The 18,627-nt window shown below is 43.5% G+C and overlaps 1 protein-coding gene across 1 annotated transcript; it reads left to right on the top strand.

Moving 5' to 3' along the window:
- Window positions 1–148: 148 nt before the first annotated feature.
- On the top strand, window positions 149–9,325 carry dhx35 (DEAH-box helicase 35). The gene is made up of 21 exons (XM_030354759.1): window positions 149–231; window positions 730–857; window positions 985–1,077; window positions 1,427–1,504; window positions 1,838–1,942; window positions 2,032–2,093; window positions 2,184–2,253; window positions 2,391–2,450; window positions 2,759–2,871; window positions 2,975–3,071; window positions 3,178–3,336; window positions 3,534–3,744; window positions 4,499–4,623; window positions 4,813–4,867; window positions 5,106–5,296; window positions 5,379–5,456; window positions 5,795–5,924; window positions 6,047–6,128; window positions 6,222–6,293; window positions 6,971–7,082; window positions 8,183–9,325. The coding sequence occupies exons 1-21, from the start codon at window positions 192–194 to the stop codon at window positions 8,219–8,221; spliced, it is 2,100 nt and encodes a 699-aa protein (XP_030210619.1). The 5' UTR covers window positions 149–191; the 3' UTR covers window positions 8,222–9,325.
- Window positions 9,326–18,627: the final 9,302 nt, after the last annotated feature.

Genomic DNA, 18,627 nt, shown 5'->3' with positions numbered 1-18,627 from the left:
CCTAAGCATGGTTTGTTGAATAATATAAGCCTTTTGAAAAAGTAAAATGACGAAGCATGATTGTTATATTTTTCAGCTCACTCAGTAGAATGATGCGTAGGCCTACCTAGTCTTTGGGTGACATTCAAAAATTCGAAATCCCGACACGTGACGTCACCGACCGATTGAGAAATATGTGACGTAGAGCCAAAATGGCGACTCCCCTCTCCACGATGAAATTTTGGAAGCCGGGTAAGTAAGGCAAAACACGCATTTTGTGCATAAATACATTGTTTCTGTTTCTCTATCTAGCAGTTAATCATTTTCTGTGACTTATTGGACTGTCGTCAGTCCCTATGACGCACCTTTCGGTGGTTGCTGCGTGATATGCAGACTGCAGCTAGTTCATCAATGGGTTCCGCTGCCTCGACAGAGTAGCAATGCAGGACTGCACTGTGTCATAAGAAGAGGTCTCAAAGTATGAAGGTTTACAATGAAATGGCAGTGGTGCTGTTTCTGTTGGCTGATTTTTTTTGTGTACCATACCATTATGCTGATCGCAAATGGCATGCTGTACTTATAAACGAGCAACACAGCACGTATTTATTTAATAGTTAATGTGAAATGTATCCATGTACGCAATTATAAATGCTTAAACTGTTTCAGTTCCCTGTGTTGTTGCAGTAGCTGTAATCGAAAAAAGACAATGATGCTCAATCAACCATATACTATCCCATTCTGCTCCACCAGGATCAGAGGCACCAGGGATCACAGAGGAGCGGGAGCTCACGTCTGAGACCACCGGTTCCCCAGTCATATTCAACCCGCATACTGCTCTCTCCATAGAAAAGCAACGACAGAAACTCCCTGTCTTTAAGGTTGCCCACAACTATCCAATAGTATTAAATGGATAAAATACCTAGTAGTTAACTCATTGGTGTGACTGTATGTTGTACCTTCTACACAATATATTCTATTCATATATTCCCTAAAATATGTTTCCAGCACAGAAACAACGTATTGTACTTGGTGGAGAGCTACCAGACAGTAATCATCGTCGGTGAGACAGGATGTGGAAAAACCACACAAATTCCTCAGGTTTGTACAGCTCTAGATTCAGTTGTGGTCCTTGAACCCTGAACCATTTGAATGCATCCGGATTCAACAAGATTCAGATGTTCCTACGTAGAATATGCACCAAACGAAAAAAGCCGCAGTGCTCTCCAATGCAGCAGTTGAATCGTGTCCTTCAACCGGCGTTTTCCCCATTGTGTATCAACACAACCTTCAAAATATGCTTTGTGTTCTCTTTTGAGTTCAGAACAAATGAGCCCAAACTTTTCTGTTTCATGCCTGGCCTGCTGTACTCATTCATTGAGTCTATCTCTTTCCCGCGTCGCTCTTGTTCTCATTGTGTTCCCTGCCCTTTTGATGTTCCTCTCCTCAGTACCTCCTGGAGGCTGGCTGGGCAGCGGAGGGAAGAGTCATCGGAGTGACACAGCCCCGCCGCGTCGCAGCCATTTCTGTAAGGTTTTAAACTCGAAGACACATGAACGTCACATGGGCCAAACATTCACCCATTCATGCAAACATTCACACACCGATGGCAGTGCCGGTCATGCAAGGAGACAGCCAGCTCGTCGGGAGCAGTTAGGGTTAGGTGCCTTGCTCAGGGACATCTTGACACTCAGCTAGGAAGATCTGGGGATCGTTCGCTGGTTACCAGCCAACCCACTGTACCTCCTGAGCTACTGCCGCCCTGTCAAACTCACCAATCACCTGCTAATGTTCATTGAGATGCAGGTTGAAAATAACGTAAACGGACTTGACTAAGATGTGTCTGTCCATCTTCTGGTAGGTGGCTAATCGTGTTGCAGAAGAGAGGGGGGCCCTCCTGGGACACGAGGTGGGATACACCATCCGATTTGATGACTGCTCTGATCCCCAAGCTACCAGAATCAAGGTATTACTCCTTCTGAATGTCATTCATCTTCTGACATATGTGATATCTGTTAATCAGAGTATTTGCTTATTCGTGCCTGTCTTCCTTAGTTTCTAACAGATGGCATGCTGGTCCGTGAGATGATGGCTGATCCTCTTCTGAAAAAATACAGGTAGCCTAATATATTATTAAACAGGAGCATTGCACTGAAGGAGAAAAGCCATTTTTGACCTATACAGTCTACTGTGTTAATTTTTCCCAGCGTGTTGATGTTGGACGAGGCCCACGAGAGAACCCTTTACACGGACATCGCCATTGGATTACTGAAGAAGGTAACATTGATATTTGGACATTCATACTGTATACTGCCGCACAAATAAATTATCGTCGTGTTCAGTCAACAACACTCACATCACCCCATCCTGTCATTCAATGTCCCTGGCTGCCGATCCTCTCCTCCCTGGAATAGATTCAGAAGAAGCGGCGAGACCTGAGACTGATCGTCGCCTCTGCCACACTGGATGCCAAGGTGATTATGTTCCCTCCAAACAGCTGCACTGTTACGCCCTCCAGACGGAGCTCAAAGCAATGCCTTCACAAGAGATCGGTAGATATCTCCAGGCAAGATATTATCTGGCACGGTTTGCGTCAAATAAAGTGGATGTAGCACAACGTATTGTTCATCTGGACATAAACGTCATCCCCATTATTATCACTTGTATCGAGTTGCCGCATTTTTTTAGTGGAGTTTTGACAGAATAGCTAAGGGGGTGTTTTTTTCTCTTTGTCTCGCGTATGCTCAAATCTTTTATTGGCTTCATCTTTCCTCCTCTGAAGAAATTCCAAGAGTTCTTCAACCTGAACGAGACCGCAGATCCTAACAAGGACACGTGTGGTATACTCACAGTAGAAGGTCGCACGTTCCCTGTGGACATGTTCTACACCATCAGGTATTCAAGGAACTGCCAACCTGAATAACAGCCTTTTTGTAGGTAACTGCAGGCAGTATTGTCGCTAAACCCCTTTGTCTGCTGTCTTTGTTTGGTTCTTCAGTCCTGTACCAGACTATGTGAAGGCCACGGTGGAAACTGTGATGAAGATCCATGAAACAGAAGATGATGGAGATGTTCTTGCTTTTCTCACTGGGCAGGTTAGTAGCCATGATCTATCTCCTCTGGATAAGGTATTTTTTTTATCTTTCATAACCATTTAAATATTCTTGTGTTTTTTTTTTATTATTATTTTTTTTTTTATAGGAAGAGGTGGAGAAGGTGGTTTCTCTGCTCCAGGAACAGGCTCGCTCTCTGTCACGTTACGGCATGAAGAAATATCTGCGGGTGATGCCCATGTACGCTGGACTGCCATACGCTGAGCAGATGAAGGTCTTTGAGAGGGCACCACCCACTGTCCGCAAGGTGAACGCTTCCTTTGGTGTACTAGTTCCATGGATTCTTTTTCCGCACCTATTGTTCATTCAGATTTGCCATAGTTGTTTTCAAAATGATGTATGTTTGTTCACAGCTTGTTTTATTCTCACCGCACAATTTGTGTATAGCATTGTAACCTCCAAACCAATCCAGTCAATCTGAACCTCGACTATTTGTACCCTCAGGTGATTGTGGCCACCAACATAGCGGAGACCTCCATCACTATCAACGGCATTGTGTTTGTAATTGACTGTGCATTCGTGAAGTTGAGAGCCTACAACCCTTCCACTGCCATCGAGTCCCTGGTGGTCAGTCCCATATCTAAGGCCTCGGCCAGCCAGAGGGCTGGAAGGGCTGGCCGCAACCGCTCTGGGAAATGCTTCCGACTATACACAGGTATGCAGTGAATAAGCATGCCTTACACCAGGGATGGGCAACTGGCGGCCCGCGGCCCGCATGCCCACTCAGCCCGCACATAATTATAAAAAAAAAAAAAAAAAAAAAAATTATAATAATAATAATAATTGATCGAGTTACAGAAAACTCGTTCAAGAAAGATGAGAAGAATTCATAGAATTCAAAGGCAAACCCATGCGTCTAGTTTGCTTAGAAGCGATATCAGTCATTAAAGATCCACTTAAGTCGCCACTACAACTACTACAACTGTTTGTTGGGTTTGAGTTCATTGAGTTGTTGCACTTAATGTTGGGCCACTGTTTTTCAGTTTTTTGACTTCATTGAATGATGATGTATGTGAGCCCTTTGCACTGATAAAAATACTGACCATTCATGTGGCTGTTTGAGCATGGAAAACATGAAATGAATGTATGTTGGTTCAATTAACATACCGTACATAGGTTATGATTCTGGACGATTTTTTAGGTAGTGGCCATCGCCAAAATGCACCAGAATACTGGAAATCAACTACCAAATTCAAAATTATGTAGCTTCTCTCAGCTCACGTTTAGTTGAAGTGTGCAGTGATGTGGCCCTCCGATGGTTATGATAAAAAATGTGGCCCTCTTTATCATGAAAGTTGCCCATCCCTGCCTTACACGTTTGTTTGTGTGTGTGCTCTGTCTTGTCACATTGTGTCTACCCCTGTGCTGTCTCATCAAATTCTGTCCACCTCTATATGCCTTTTTAACAGAGGAGGACTATGAGAAGCTGCCAGCCTCTACTGTGCCAGAGATGCAGCGCACTAATCTGGCCCCCGTCATACTGCAGCTCAAAGCCCTCGGTATCGACAACGTGCTGCGCTTCAGCTTCCTCTCTGTAAGGGAACCCGCTTTGCATCCCAAGCGAGGCTGGGATGTGCCTTGTGAAAGCTAATTTCATTGTGATTGCTTTCTTAGGAAAATAAATTCAGCATATTGAGAGCCCATTATTATGATGACTTCCATGGTGAAACTAAACGCATCAACATATTTTGTTTACTTGCTCTACTTTATTCTCCTCATGCAGCCTCCTCCAGCTCAGTCCATGATCCAAGCGCTTGAACTGCTCTACGCTCTCGGAGGTGAGAGACAAATAGGGCAGCACAATGGTGCAGGGACTGTTGAGATAAGGTTTTAAGCCCTTCTGTTCAAGCATGAGGTTCCCAACCCACCCAGGGAATTCCCTTTTCCCTCTGTCCTTATCCTTTAATAGCAGCGTGCATGCGTTAACTCCTCCATCTACCTTAACATATTCAACCTTGAAACTCCTTACCATTATATGGCCTTAAACCTGGTGTGCATCTGTGATCTTGTGCTCAGGTCTGGACCAGTATGGACGTCTGACTGACCCTATGGGGGTACGGATGGCAGAGTTCCCATTGAGCCCCATGTTTGCCAAGATGCTTTTGGAGGCAGGGAATTACGGCTGCTCCAAAGAGATTGTAACCATCGCGGCCATGATGCAGATTCAAAATATTTTCGTGGTGCCATCCAATCAGAAGAAAGTGGCTGTAAGTGAATCATTGCTTGCATAAATAATTGTTATATATTGCTACACACACACACACCTGACACGCACATCTTATTTTTCAGGCACGTGAGCACCGGAAGTTTGCAGTTGCCGAAGGAGACCACCTCACCATGCTGAACGTGTACGAAGCTTTTATCAAGGTACGTACACTTAAGGCCCAATCCCATTTCTACCCCTTACCCCTTCCCCTTACCCCTCCCCCTTGTTTTGAAGGGGTAAGGGGTAGAAATGCCATTTCTACCCATTTCTACCTCATCCCATTTCTACCCCTTATGCCTGCCCCTTACCCCTTCCCCTTACCCCTTCAAAACAAGGGGGAGGGGTAAGTGGGAGGGATAAGGGGTAGAAATGGGATTGGGCCTTAGCCTGCTCCAACGAGCTCCTCTCCGTTGATGACAAAATAATAAATGGTTTTTAAAGCTTACAAGTATTCCTACCTACCTACCTACCTACCCACCCCCCATGCTTCCTTCTGCAGCACCAGAAGAGCTCCCAATGGTGCCAGGAGCACTTCCTCAATTACAAGGGCCTCCTGCGCGCCATCACTGTGAGGGAGCAGCTCAGACGGCTCATGAACAAGTTCAAGGTACCGCGGACTTCCAGCGAAGGTATGTCGTGTGTGTCTTCATGTCTGTTTGAATGTGTGAGAGAGAGAACTTGTGTGTGATTTGATCGGTGCACGGAGTGATGGGTGGTGTAACTCATGGTATTTTTTTGTTTTGTCGCACAGGCGACCCAGACGTGATCCTTAGGTGCATCGTTGCTGGGTTCTTTGCCAACGCAGCCCGGATTCACCATTCAGGTTCCTACAGGCGAGTCTTTCTTAGTCGTGTGTAAGTGTTCCAACTCTTATAATCGTTTGACAGGAATCTATATTTACCCTCATTGCTCTCCACTCTCTGCAGGACATTAAGGGATGACCGTGAGCTTCACATCCACCCAAGTTCTGTGTTGTACGGTGAAAAACCTCCCAAATGGTAAGAACACACAGTACACCTTAAAGGCATTAGGCACAGCATGCAAACATCAGCCTTGTCATATCCATGGCTCTAACGGATAGGGTTGCTACTTTGGACCCATGGGCCTGTCCACAGGTTGTCTAGTATGACTCCAGAATGTAGACACCATTATTTGTGAATTGGATTCAGTGATTTGTTTGCTTGCCTCCTCTTTTAGCTTTCAGATAGGCCATAATGGATGTGAAGCTGTTGATTGTTTTCGCAACCATTCTTTATGTGATCCTATTGATACCGGCGTCAATACACCCTGAAGTTCCCTTTTTGAAAAGATAATGTTTTGTATCTTTTCAAACAATCAACAACCTGCTCCTTACACTTCCATCCTAGCTCAGTTAGATCAATACCGGATGAAGCCATCAAATTTAATTCTGAACCAATTTGTGAAATGTTGCTAAACCCTGGAATCATTCTACAATCTCTGGATATAATGGTGTCCACTCTCGAGAATCTCGAGAATCTGTGATCCAAAATAGCATGCTAATCTCGAGCATGTGAGGAAAAATATCCTTCTCTTAGGATATTGAACAGAGACACTTACACATACAGGGAATTAGTTTGAACCTGTTTAACATTTTAACTCAGTGGATTTGTGTCACTTAACTTTTATCTTATGTTCCTCGACATGTTGCTCTTAGGGTGGTCTATAATGAAGTGGTGCAGACGGCAAAGTACTACATGCGTGACGTAACTGCTGTGGAGTCCACCTGGTTGGTTGAGTTGGCCCCACACTTTTACAAGCAAGCCCAGGTAAGGAAAACTCACAAATAGTCATGACAGTGTTTCCCATGCATAGACCAATGTGTGGCGCAGCGCCACAAAATCAACACCGAGCGCCACAAATTGATTATTTTTTTAAGCGATTTTTTTATATAAATATCGTTCCGTTCATTAATCTCCGTATAGCACTCTTTCTCCCTGTCATTCTCGTTCACACACGCACACAGAGACAAGTGTGCATACATGCCAATGGTGCGCGGTTACCACTTATTGGATAAACCCGCGTATCATACATGCACACGCACTGACAGCGGATTCGCCCGCTCCTCCTCTCAACGTGTCTACAAAGGCAAACCCGAAGCAGCGGGATATGTAAGGGATAATGTATAGAACGCCGGTCATTTTCGAAAATAATTGCAAATTGCAAAAACGAAAAAATAACTTCACATGGTGTGTCTTTTTACAATTTATTTGTTACCAGCATTCTTAGTGTTGATCAGCAGAGGAATAGTCCACCAAATACGTTGACGTCGCTTTGCAAGCGAAGACGCTGGGGTTGACAAGTTACCGGTACTTGCGGATTGATACCAAAGACGTCATTAGAGGCAAAAAATCCTTTGTTTTCCTTGACAGCGGTCAATTATACTCATGATTATACTTGGCAACGGTGAATTATCAAATATAATTCACCGCTGGAAGTTGTTATGGGCCCATGCAAGTGAACGGAGCGATCCATGGCATTTAGAAGACCCGAGTAATAATTGCGATTAATGTGAAATGCGGTTATAGTTTGTATATATTATACCCCCCCCCCCCCCCCCCCCCCCCCCCCCCCAGCAGTCCACGTGCTACGTCCCCGTCCCCCCCCAGCCACACATTGCTACCTGGTCTGTGGGAAACACTGCATGATATATGTTCGAAATAAATATTTTTGGAGCTTGTTACTAAATATAGTGGAGCTTGTTCATAAATAGATCCTATGGGACAAATGCAGTTAAAAAAAAAGAAATTAAGTATGCCAACCCATTTTGCAGATATAATCCAGTCATATTGTTAGTATTTAATCGTGGACTCCCCACTGTGTCATGCATTGATTCTAACCACATACATTATTCTCTGTGTTCCTTTAGCATGGGTCACTAGCCAGTAAGAGATCCCGTGTTCTCTGAGACCTACCCAGATCAGCCATGAAGACCACAGTTATCCCCACAGTTAAAGCACCACTGTGCCCCCACCCATCTTCCTGTTTATATATACATGTAACGTAACTTCTTGTTCATCTGCACAGTCATGCCCCTCCACAAAGGAGGCCCTATTTGGCCATGCTAGATTGGACACTGGTGATTTGCTTACGTTTGTAAGCGGTTTTAGTTATTTTTGTTATTTTGTCTAGAAGCCAGCGGAGTGTCTGATTGTGATTTGGTCAGTTGTTGGATGTGGCAGGAGTTCAGGATGTGCCTTACTTGTGTCCTTTCAGATGTGGTCAGATAGTGGCGACCAAACATGCCTGTAGATAGTAATAAGTGTTTTCAATGACAGCTCTGTAAGAGACTGACCTATTCCCTAGAGCTTGGCGTCTTTGTTTCATAAAGCTGTATATTTTCCTGTTGCAGTGCAGCACAAAAATTAAGGACATCAGATTGTTTGGATTTTCTACTTTTGAGGGAGTTATTTTTTTATTATCTTGCCGCATAGACTGGGTGCCTCTTTCTGTTGTTTGTTTCTGTTTGGTTTTCGTTTGCGATGCAGAGCAAATTTTCATTTTAAAATGTTGGAAGCTTATCATCTTTAATTTGATTGTCCCTTAATAACACATTAATGTTTCTTGCTGTGGCTGGAAATGTTTTAAAATTCATGTGATGACCCCTGATTGAATGACAAATGTGAATGAGTTGTTTTCCTTCGGACTACTGTTTTCAAACTGTTGTCAGTGTACAACTGGCTATCTCAATCAAAGTAGCCTTGATACCACACTGTGCCAATTTTTTATCAACCATATTTCACTTTCTATTCTCAAATGGAATGTGAAGGTAAAACTTGAGCGTTTGAATTACAAAACTGTGAATTCAAAAACCAAAATGAAGTGCCATTTGTTCCTGTGCTTGCATCCACTTATACATTCATTGAACAGCATCAGAAAGAAAGTAGCATTTATGTTTTTGTCCCCTCTTGCTGTATTGTTTATTTTTACTTCAAATACATTTTTGCATTTCCATTCGTGTTGTCAGGATTGATGACAACGTTTTTGATTAAAACATTTCTTGCTATCCGTTCATGCATCCATCTTTTTGAAAACCGGTTCTCCACTTTTAGTTACAGTGGCATTAGGGCGGGTACAGCCGCAGTCCAGGTGCCCGTTTCCCCCGGCAACTTCCTCTAGTTTAGCTCCTCCAGGGAGACCCCTAGGTGTTCCCAGGCAGGCTAGGAGATGGAATCCCTTAAGGGCATCCTTGGGTTACCACGGGGGTCTACTCCCAGTTGGCAGTGGGTGATACACCTCCAACGGGAGGTGCCCAGGAGGCATCAACCTCATCTTTAGTTATTCTATCCTTTTTTCTTTTTTCAAAGAATGCCTACCTCATGCATTTTTCTCTTTTATCCTTGTTTTTTTTTATTTAAATATTTTCAGTTAAAATGTTGGGTTAAGGAATTGAAAGCAATCAGTTGAGCAAGGAAATAGTTCTTGTATTGTTACATTTGGTTCATAAAAGTGAAATTGTCAAGTAAACTCCACAACGTTATGAACTCATGCCTGCATGATTTTTTTAGATGACGTATTCTTGAAATAACTAGATCAAGTGAGACCGTTAACCATTTAAGGACAACACAATAATTTCAAGAAATATTTGAACTGATTAGATAAGTAGAAATCTGAGGAATTACTGCATGTGATATATAGTAATATATTGGAAATCAGTGTATAGATTAATCACAAATATAGCAGTCGTATACAATGATTCATTAACCTTTGTGCTGGTACCCAGAATCTGTATGCAGCCAAACTATAACATTTAAAACCATGTAGTTGTTTAACTTTGACAAAGCGCTCTGTTCCCTATCATCTCTTGAATACACCATCAAATAAAGTCGTATGTCCATGCTCTGAGGTGTTCCCATGTCTTTGGTATGCCTGTGGATGCTGTTACTGTTGTTTGCATGCAGTGCCTTACTTATCCAGGGGGTGTCAATGTTGGACTTTGCAAGAAAGGGAAGGAGCGTTCCCGACGAGGAGGACGTAAAGGTTTCAATAATCTAGTCTAAATCAGAATTATAATTTTGTATTCGACTCCACTGAGCCCCTTTCTATTAGGGATGTATTTCGGTGTTTACTTAGGTTTAGACATGAAAATAATGTTGATGTAGTCGTCATATTTGTATAGTAGGCTATATCTCCAATGAGCTGGAGTCAGTACGGGCTCCGGATGACCAGGCATGCTGCTTGATTACCAGTTTTATGTCAAATGTGGTTAAAGCATTATTCAGCTAAATTTACTTTTTAAATTAATTTGATTAAATTAATCAACGTTTGCAAGGAGTTTCTGAGGGGGTCATCCACTCTGCCGAAAATAAGCCATACCGAAAATACCTTCAGATATAGGTCCTAACACCACGTGGATCCGGGATAATGAATCCGGAAGTACGATTATCTACTCGTTATGATGTTCATTTTGTGGGGCCCAGGCCCAGCAGCAATATTTTAAATTGTAAATTGCAACTCTAAGGTATTTTCAAACTCAAACCAACAAAACAAAAACAACTTTCTCAACTATGGACACATGGCTGCTGTGTAAAACCAACACAAACTGTTTCACATGATGTGAGCTGTATCGTTAGTTTAAACCGCCTGTTGATTCAGGTGGTGCACAATGTGAATTTAAACCAACAAAGCCGATGATAATTTATGTTCCTATTGGGACAAATAAATAAGTAAAATCGAAATATGCTACTGGATTCAATCTAATGTCCAGTGGAAAATGTGTGAATTTGTGTTAATGCAGTTCACAGTCCCACACCATAACCATTTAGTTGTGCTATTGCCTCAGTAATGCATTATAAAGATCTTCCTAAAGATGCTTTTAGGAATTGAAAAGCAGGTACAGCAGGGCCTACATTCTCAATTTAGCACACATTCCAACTCTTTGTAATGTAATTTCACTTATTTAGAAATGCACATTGCAAATAAATAATCAATAAATCATGCAGATGTACTACACACCAAAGCTTAATTCCTTCAGTGCTCGCCATTGATATTGTATTATTGCTGCTATTACAGGATCCATTGGAAGCATAGCAGGTTGAAGCCCAGCAGTCGACGATTCAGAACACGAGAGGAGATTTGACCTGAGTGAGTCCAAATATCACGATCGCCTATATGGAAGTATAAGACAATATAGATGAAATATCTGCATGTGTTTTTGTGTTCCACTCAGTTGACCATTATGGCTGTGCAACGATGGCCATGATACCAGGCATGACAGCCGGATGTATCAGTGATTAATAGTGGGCATGTGGTTTGAACGAGGCAGCAATTTGAACAGGTTGTGTGTATGGGGTTGACTGTTTCCCTTGGTGTTTCAGTGCTTCAAAAAAATCATTGACATGTTCCATCTAATTTAAGGAATGTTTAACTGTTTCTGGTGGTTTAATGGGAAAGGAAGTCAGGTGTGAATTGTAATTACCCCTGTTCAAAGTTTATACGTGTTTTGAAAGAAAACAAACAGGTTAATATTTCTCTCCTTGGTGACTATTCAAGCGTGACGTGTTCAGGCTAACAGTTTTAAATGGTCTAGGCTGGTTCTTTAAAACACTGGTATAGCACTGTGAGCCCAAGTGTAATGTTGGATAAGAACTGGGGAAGGTCAAAATGTTCTGTTGGGACGTTTTGTTCCAAAAAATATCAAATATCTGGCCACCTTCTTTGACCACATATTAACCAAATGTATTAGCGCAAGACTGTTGCAAGTTCGAAATAAGTAACTTAGCACGCAGGCAAATAGCACAGAATGTTTCATATAGACCTGACTATATTCTACATTTTATGGCACGATCATTACTAATGTGGATAATGACGATCAAGAAGGAACAGCCATTCATAGTTCATTTCAGTCAGCCCAAACTGTTTAATGAGGTTACCAAATTTGATTCCTAAAAAGCAAGTTTTCAGACCAGGCAGGAAAAAAAGGTACAAAACCTGTATGCAATTGTATTTGATATCCACGATACCAAACAACCTCATAAATCCAAATCAATGTCATATATCTGAACAGCAGCTCTAAAAAACAAAAAGCGTCATCGCATTCATGACACGAATGGACGTGAAATAATATCATTCCATGAAAACAGGATACAGCTTGGCTGAAAATATTCCCCCCTCCCCGGCCCCCAAAACAAAGAAGATTCAAGCAGGGGAGTGATTTTTACATTTGCTAGGTAGGATGCAATCAGTAGCCTGGAATTGCAGAGGCCTCCCCGGGTGACAAATTGAAAGTGTCTCGGCCTAGTTTATAGCCCTGATCAGGTCAAACGAAAAATATTGGAGGTCCGGGTGAGGAGACAGGCCCGCCTGGTGCAGATAAATGGACTGATCATTTCTTATTGAGAAACAATTCCTAAAAGGTAGTTTACTGTGTGACTGGGAAAGCGCCGGGCGGCGAACAGAACCCCGCGCCCACTGCTCCCCTCCCTGACCCTTCCTCCAGCGCCGGAATTAAATGGATAGAGAGAACGCGCGTTTCTGATGGCACTCCTCCGCCGTAGAGACACTCCATTTGTTATGAAGTAGGGGTCCTGATGAAGTGTAGGGAGCGCCTCTTCCCTGCACACAACCCCCCCCCCCCCCCCCAGCCCCAGCCCCTCCACTTTCTTCCCTTTCCTTCTTTTTCAGGCACTACAAGGCCAGCCTTCAGTCTGCTTCACGTGAAATGGATGGAAGGAGCCGATTGAATTTTACACTCCCCTGCTCGTGATTTATGTGTTGGGTGTGAGGCGCGCTCACAGGCGGTGAAGCTCCGCCAACACTAGCTGGTGCTCTAGCTCCTCTCTGGTCGCGGCCGTTGATACAGACCTGGTGCAGATGTGCTCAGTATTTTCAAAAAAAATCACGCTGTTCAAAATGCTGGTTGCTTCTCTCGGGGAGCTCCCTGCACCCTCTCCGTTTGTGTTAATCGGAAGTCTCTGCTCTCACCCACTCTCGTATCGTGCCTTCATGGTCAGTTCCTCAGCGGGCTTCCTCCCTCTCAGTGTAACTTTCCTGTAGATGTCAGTTCATCACGTCACCCACTGTTACAGTGCAGGGGTGGAGGACTAATAAAATATGTCACCTTGTGTGAGTGGATCTTCTTACAGATGCTGTTTATATGACTGTTTGTAGAGACCTGGACTTGTTTTTCTTCCATCCGTAAACCATGTGCTTTCATACTATGTTAAAAATGTTTCAGTATTAAAAAGGATAGCATTTGACTTAGCCAGGCCCTGCCGCTTAAACAATATAATAATATATAACATGATGTTGTGGGGCCTCATTTTACAGTTCTAACTGTAATAGGGACAGATAATCTCAGTCAATTTATAATATTTGCTTTAGTTGATATGGATGATTAGTTGACTATCAGCAATAACTCTTACCTATATTTAGGTCTATATCTTACATAATTTAAAAAACAATAGGAATGTCTATTTTTCAGGAATGTCATCCACTCGTAACTTTTTAATCTAATTTTGAATTAGATCTTACATTTGCAGGTTGTCTTACACAGATACTCTATGCTGCCTGCTGGAACTCCCAGTGCATGCTGCTCTCCTGTCCAGCCCCTGCTTTGATCATCAGGGCTACAAGTGATGATGGATGGAGCTGTCTCCTACCAGGTTGTCATAGCATCTGTTGCATTGCGTGCACTATATTGTGCTCTTTGGATACTTGGCCACCCTTACATCCATGCTTGCGTGCACAGATACATAGTATAGGTGCCTGTATGCATGCACACATTGCAGGTTAGCGCAACAGTACATGGCACGCTATGAACCCTTAATGCCATGTCAACTTTTTTTTTAAGAAACTGAGCAATTCTTTTTCACTTATAGCGAAAACTTTCCACGAGAGACTTCCAATTGTTTTAAATGATTGCCGTGTTACGAATTATTCATGAACCATAGATGTGGCATTTGGATAATACTTCACTTATTCTCATTAAGAGCGATGATGAAGTACATGATTTCAAGGTGCCCTGGCATGACTGAGCTCACCATCACCATCAACAGAATGAGTGACTGTGGTTGAGAGGATAGTAAAATGGCCGACATAGCGCCCTCCCCTACCGAAGGAAGGGGAGGCGAGGCATTGAGTGAGGAGAAGAGAGGGAGACAAGCGGAGATAAAAACAATGGGAGAGTGACGAAGGAAGGAATGGTAGAATGAAGGAGAAATCAATAGGAAATCAGTGTTTGGGAAGGGCGTGCCGTTTATCAGGTGACACGGTTAAACAGTGTTAAGGCACTAAAAGTGAGAAAAATATGGGCTATCCCGATGTTGGTATTGATCACAGTGAAATTGGGCGGTAGAAGGCCGAAGCCACTAATAAAATAAGACGTATCTGAGTGGGAATCAGCCAGGGATCGATGGGCACCGTGATCAAGGCCAAGAACATCTTCACCGGGATTTAAGCCCCTTCCACTGACCTGTGGCCCCGTTACACACCTTATACTGACCGAGGGTGGTGATTGAGGGGTGCAGGGAAAGAGAAAAGTAGTAGAGGACAATATCCTAGCATATTGGCAGAACTTCAAGGATCGAGGCCAAAACCCAACCTGGCTTGTATAGACTTGGAGAATTACTTTTACCAAATTTGTTAGTCTTTAACTCTTCTGCTACAGCTGCTGTCCCTGCCAAAACGTAACATATTTTGTAATTCACAGCCGTGTTCACCAAGGAGATTTCAAAAGGTTTTGCAATAGTAATGGCACCAAAGCAATGTCTCTGATTTATATATTGCATTATTAGAAATGAAGAATGAATGGTTTTCTTGAGGGTGACTGAAGCAATAGTGAGCCATCGGACTACCCAATGAACACCCGTTCCTTTTAATTTGACAGTTGTGTCTGTAGTTTTTAGTTTATCATGACGTGATAATGGTCCCGTTCTGTTTAAGAGAATATTAATGTTCCTCGTCTCTTAACCGCTTTGATATTCTTCATTCCTCATGAGTCATCAATCTCTCAATGGTACACACAAATATTTGTAATGACCGCTTCACGGCCAAACTTTGTATTTCCTGGAAACTATGGCCCCAGGTTGGACTCTGAATCTCTCAGCGCGTTGATGATCTCAGAGCTTTACAGTACACTGGGACTACAACCACGTTTCCTGTGTTAAAAAAAATACCCACTAACTGGTGTCATCCAGGGCCCAGAGACAGTGTGACAGGATAGCGGAGGGCGTGTTATGTTACATGTGCTGGGAGAAATCGCCAGCTGGCAAACGTCTTCAGTTCCGAAAATTGTTGAATACATTTTCCATCATGCTGTTTTTTTTCTTGTGTAAAAACGGCTATTTCCTTCCGTCCCTTTAATGGATGGGTCGAGGGGTGGCTAGAGTTCCTTTGGTCCCCATGAATTAACCTGAGCCATGGAAGCCTATAAGGGACACTAAGAGGACACTGATAATTCAGTGCCCAGAATAACTGTCGGCAAGGGACAATGTTTCTTAACTATTTTCTTTTGCACTTTTGGCTTCCTTGCGCGTGTTTAAGGAACGCCACAAGTAGGGGCGACTAGGGGGAGAGCAGGAGTGTGACAAATAGCAGCAGATCATGCAGAAAATGTGCGATGCTAAACATCACTTACTGCACATGGGAAAAATGGTGTGTTTGTGCAGTGTTTGCTGTCCAAGGAGTTGGGGTGGAAAAGTGAAGCAAAAAAAAAAAGCAGAGGGTTGCTCTCACAGCTGGGGTGTTGAAATTGAATACATGGCTTCATTTGAGAAAAAAAAAATGAAACTCGAAAAATTATGTCGAGGAGGGCAGAAAATCTTGCTGGGGTTTCGGGTTTCTTTTGATGTGTCCTGATGACGATTATGAAATCCAATAAAAAACTAATTAGAAAATTAGGATGGAGATCAATAAAGTTTGCTCTGCTGGAGCATGCCATGTATGTATGTGTGTGTGGCGGTCAGTTCATGGTCGACCCCGCTCCACCAAGGGAGCAGGCGGGGTGCAGCTCTGACCTGGCCAAAACAATTGTTACTGATACTCCTCTGGAGATTCAGCCCGCTCCACCTTGATATAGCACTAATTTATATTTTGTTGACGGCTAGTTTCTCTGGCAGTGTGTAATGCGATTTGATGGTTTTTCGTTTTTGCTAATTCCACCCATCTAATGTTACGCCTAATGTACCCTGAAACCTCTTTATAGCTCCTGCTTCGCTTTACTTGCTTAATTTATTTATTTGGAGTTGGGTTTGACAACCGCAAAAACAAGTGACGTAGTGGTCCTGCATTGACTGGTGTGGGAGGGAGAGTTGCAGTATGGGGTTTCTAGCTCTGTTGCATTTTTAACCTATACGTTTCTCTTGAACCCATATAAACATTGATTCCTGGAAGGTTTTTTGCTTGCACCTACTAATGGTATTGGATCCTGAGCCATGTTGAAACGAACAAAGTTAGTTTACGAGCATAAAAGATGGATAGCAGCAGAGGCTTCAGGTTTTTCAAGAAATCGTCTGGACAAATAATATGCAATAAAAAAAAAATTATGAACAGTTTGACCACTTTAAACAACACTAATTGAACTTTCAAGTATTTGCAATGTTTTTTAACAAATGTTACTCTGTAATGCAGACGCTATCATTTAAGAGTTGGTTAAACTGCAACCTCTTAAATTGAAATGCGATTAAGTGGTAAAGCAAATCAAATAGGGTTTACTCATGTTATCTATAGGGTATCTATAATACTGACCTTCAGTACAATTTCCTTTTATCTAATGGTATTGTAAGGAGCAATTATTTTGAATAAACCTCAAAGCTGTTGCTTTTTTTACAAAACGACTTACCCGTGTAAAGGGATAAACTGCACAACGTGCTGTTTATGTTCCTGCACTACATTATTAGCATTATAATCCATGTGGAAGGCAATACATATGGTTCACATAAATTATGTTAACCCATTATGGTCAACAAAATTATATTTTCTTTTCAAAATGATAATTTCAGAGAATGGAATAATTTAATTATACATATGATAAATTGCAGTATACATTTTACTGACATCTTGCTCCATCATGTTCTCACTTTGACCCCAGAGTCAGGTGTACTGCCTACACTGGCACTCACATCAACACCACTGGGCTCCATCTTGGAGCCGATTAAGTGTTTGTGACGATGAGGATGCATAGGCAAGAGTGGGGATGTACGGTAAGCAAGGAGGCTCTGAGCCACAGACCTGTAAGGAAACGAATGAGTGGCCAGGCAGGGCCGAGACCACAGTGTAGCACCGGCTGAAAAGTACCCGCCCCTCCCCAGCTCCAGTCTCCTATACCCCAATCTCTTTGGTCCAGCTCGCCGCCCACTTGGTCGGTATGGAAACGGGGCCTTATTTAGTGGCCGGACCCGTCCGTGTCCGTGGCTGGCGATTTGTCCTTGTCTAATTACGACTGCTGGCTGCTGTTGCCCGCGTGCACATGACTAATGGAAGGGCTGAGGTTGAGGAGGGGCGAGGGGGGGGGTGGGAGGAGGGGGGGCGCGCCGGAGCCGCAGCAAGAGGAGGAGGAAGCAGCGGACGAGCAGGCTGGCCGCTGCTGATTTGTGGACCAGGCACTCTGTCATTACCCTAGACCCATTTGTCTTCAAGAGAACTGTGGAAGAAGAGGGTGGAGATGGAGGGGGTTGTGCTGGTGGTTTGGTTGCTGGGGGGGGGGGTGGGCTCCGGGGCTCCAGAAAATGGTTTACAATGACTCCCATTTTCTACCACTTTCATCCATGGCCAATGCTGCGTGTATGCTCTGCCCGTGGTGAGATGGAATGGGCGGCTGACGTGATGTAGGATATGACACAGACCCTGATGGTTTGCTGCTGCTGCTGCTGTTTCTGTTGAGGGCTCGGCCCGCCGGCGGCCCCCCAGCCTCTCATCACCCCGGGGGCATTCCTTATCTGTTTTCCCTCTGTCCCCGAGCCTGGGGGGCTCTCCGAGACATGCAATGATCCTCTGTCTGAACTCCAACTCTGAGACATTTCTATCTCCCCCGGATCAGACAGAAAACATGCGCCGACAGCACCTCGGGCCGTGGCTGCTGTGTTATAGACGGGACGAAGGCATCACTCATCAGCACACGCGCACTGTTTACAGAATCACATGAAAAATATTAAATTGCTGTGTTTACGGCTAATTAATAACCCGGCGATATGACGGCAACGCTCGAATGAATAGCGGGTTGAACTGAAGATGCGTTCGGTAGTGGCCTCGTATTTCCTGCAAGTCTTTCCTTCAACCTCTGCTCCCGATGGTCAGCCAGCTGCGTCCCGCGCCGCCTGGGGCCCTCATTACACTCCTGACTGGCCGCAGCAGGGCAAGAACTGCTAAGTTAGTATT

This window comes from Gadus morhua, chromosome 1, assembly GCF_902167405.1.
Source record: "Gadus morhua chromosome 1, gadMor3.0, whole genome shotgun sequence".
Taxonomy (NCBI): domain Eukaryota; kingdom Metazoa; phylum Chordata; class Actinopteri; order Gadiformes; family Gadidae; genus Gadus; species Gadus morhua.
The sequence above is the reverse complement of the archived record's forward strand: the minus strand, read 5'-3'. Positions and strand labels throughout refer to the sequence as shown.

Bases quoted from the DNA above. Each gene is read 5' to 3' on its own strand.
- dhx35 (XM_030354759.1), top strand. From the start codon at position 192: ATGGCGACTCCCCTCTCCACGATGAAATTTTGGAAGCCGG. The intron at 5,925-6,046 runs GTATGTCGTGTG...TTTGTCGCACAG, and splicing joins ACCGCGGACTTCCAGCGAAG to GCGACCCAGACGTGATCCTT. The intron at 7,083-8,182 runs GTAAGGAAAACT...GTGTTCCTTTAG, and splicing joins ACTTTTACAAGCAAGCCCAG to CATGGGTCACTAGCCAGTAA.